General features: G+C 46.5%; 1 protein-coding gene across 1 annotated transcript; it reads left to right on the plus strand.

The window, feature by feature from the left end:
• Positions 1 to 1,889, plus strand: LOC122047157 (thaumatin-like protein 1). Its single transcript, XM_042608256.1, has 3 exons — positions 1 to 134; positions 206 to 878; positions 1,684 to 1,889. Exons 1-3 carry the CDS (start codon positions 68 to 70, stop codon positions 1,850 to 1,852), a joined length of 909 nt encoding a protein of 302 aa, XP_042464190.1. The 5' UTR covers positions 1 to 67; the 3' UTR covers positions 1,853 to 1,889.
• The last annotated feature ends 316 nt before the right edge of the window (positions 1,890 to 2,205 follow it).

Raw genomic sequence — 2,205 nt, forward strand, 5'->3', positions numbered from 1 at the left:
TACTATATCACCATTCCAGGAAGCACTGCCTTGGCTTACTTGCCTTTGTCTCCTCCGTAATCTTCTAATGGATCACACAATCTCATATGGGATTTTGGTTCTCGTCTCTGTTTTCCTCTGTTGCTTGTTTGCAGGTAACTGAGTGCATTTGTTTTCGTTTGCGAAGTTTATCATATAAGCATTTCGTCGAACATCTTTCGTGCAGGAGATTGCACGACCTTCGCCTTCATAAATAGGTGCGACGATACAGTGTGGCCCGGAGTCCTCTCCAATTCCGGCAGCCCTCCACTGAGCGTCACCGGCTTCGCGCTCCCCGCCGGCACCGCAAGATCCCTGTTGGTCCCGTCAGGGTGGTCGGGCCGCTTCTGGGCGCGCACGGGTTGCTCCTTCGACGACGCCGGGCGCGGCTCCTGCGCCACAGGCGACTGCGGGTCCGGGCAGGTGGAGTGCAATGGCGCCGCAGCCGCGCCGCCAGCAACGCTGGTGGAGTTCACGCTGGGCGGCGGCGGTGGCGGGGCGGACTTCTACGACGTGAGCCTAGTGGACGGGTACAACCTGCCGGTGGGGGTGGCGGCGGAGGCGGCGGGGTGCGGGGAAACCGGGTGCGCGGCGGACGTGAACCGCGTGTGCCCGGCGGAGATGAGGGCCGGCGGCGGCGCCGCCTGCCGGAGCGCGTGCGACGCGTTCGGGACGCCGGAGCTGTGCTGCACGGGAGAGTTCGCCAGCCCGAGCACGTGCCGCCCGTCGGCGTACTCGGAGGTGTTTAAGGCTGCATGCCCCCTGGCGTACAGCTACGCCTTCGACGACGCCACAAGCACCTTCACCTGCGCCGCCGCGCAGCGCTACGCCATCACCTTCTGTCCTAACTCAACTCCCAGGTCCACTTTATTTCTCTAATTAGTAATTACTCATAAATTATAATATGCCCTAAAATAATTATCTTCTATTTTATTTTGTTTTATTTATAATTCAAGAATCTCTTAATTAATTTTCAGTAATTGATTAAACGCATATTTAAAATTATGAAAATTTTAAAATACACATCTATTTTAAAATTTTATAATTCAAGATTTCTATTTTACCACTCCCACCAACCATCGGTTTTAGTATATATGCAATATTAAAATCATACTGATTTTTAAAAATCATTAACGTTGATTTTTAAAAATCAATCTTACATATTATTTTTAGACAATCTAAAAATTACCACAGGACGTAATACAGCATGATATTTTTAACATAATGATCAAGAATCAATTCGATGACTTAGAGTTTATTCTACCATTACACCTTAAAATTGTCAAATTGATGTTTAGTTTTCTTTTTTTCTTTGAATGAATTTTGTGTTCCTTATCTTGTAAATTACCAAACGAGCTTTAGGGACAATTCATAGGATACTGAAAGCGTTGCACCTTTTGTCTTCGGATTCTTCTCATGATCCATTGAGCAACGAGAGAGCGAGAGAGAGAGAGAGCGCGCAGGAAAGTTCATGCACAGAAAAGAGGCTTTTGCAATTGTTCCTCATGATCTCTTTCTTCTTTCGCTTTGTTCCTTCTCCACTTCCCCGGATTGTGTGGAGGAGCTCGGTGCATGAGAAAGATACGATTCCAGTCGCTTTGTTTTCAGAGTCTCCTAAAATATTTTTATGTTTTGTTTTTGTTTTGTGTGTGTTTATTATTTCAGCAAGAAAGCGGCGAGCTCTTCCCAAAGTCGCCCTGCACCAAGAACAGCAGGGCTGGTGCTGCAGGACGACTCATGGCTGGCGAGCCTTGCGACAGGGAGTGCCATGGCCAGGAGAGCGGCGCCTGCTCCGTTGGGAGCTGCTCTTCTTTTTGTTTTCTTGTTGCTATGACTGCAGATTCAAGTAATGGAATTGTTTCTTGGAGATTTGTTTTTTTTTGGGGGGGTTCCTTTTTTTAGAGTTCCGCTGCACTTCCAATTGGACGATCTGTGAGAGAGTTTGATGAGTCAGTAATAAAGTGAGGAGCTGATATTCTCTTCTCCAAGGAAGAATCACATTGAGAAACAGTAATGATAAGAACGTCTAAAAGTTGAAGATAGAGTTTGGTGGGATTCTTATTCCTGCATATCGATCGAACTGTAAATAAAATAATGGCTCTATGAAATTGTATGTTTGTTATTACACAAAAGTTGAACAAAATAAAGCTACGAGTCAGAAAAAACAGATATTTGGGAGCTGAAGTG

The sequence above is a fragment of the Zingiber officinale genome, chromosome 2B (assembly GCF_018446385.1).
Source record: "Zingiber officinale cultivar Zhangliang chromosome 2B, Zo_v1.1, whole genome shotgun sequence".
NCBI classification, from domain to species: Eukaryota; Viridiplantae; Streptophyta; class Magnoliopsida; order Zingiberales; family Zingiberaceae; genus Zingiber; species Zingiber officinale.

What these genes read in the sequence shown, in the direction of transcription:
- LOC122047157 (XM_042608256.1), top strand. Translation starts at nt 68, where the DNA reads ATGGATCACACAATCTCATATGGGATTTTGGTTCTCGTCTCTGTTTTC. An exon ending in CCTCTGTTGCTTGTTTGCAG is followed by an intron (nt 135 to 205) that starts GTAACTGAGTGC and finishes TCTTTCGTGCAG; the next exon opens with GAGATTGCACGACCTTCGCC. An exon ending in TGTCCTAACTCAACTCCCAG is followed by an intron (nt 879 to 1,683) that starts GTCCACTTTATT and finishes TTATTATTTCAG; the next exon opens with CAAGAAAGCGGCGAGCTCTT.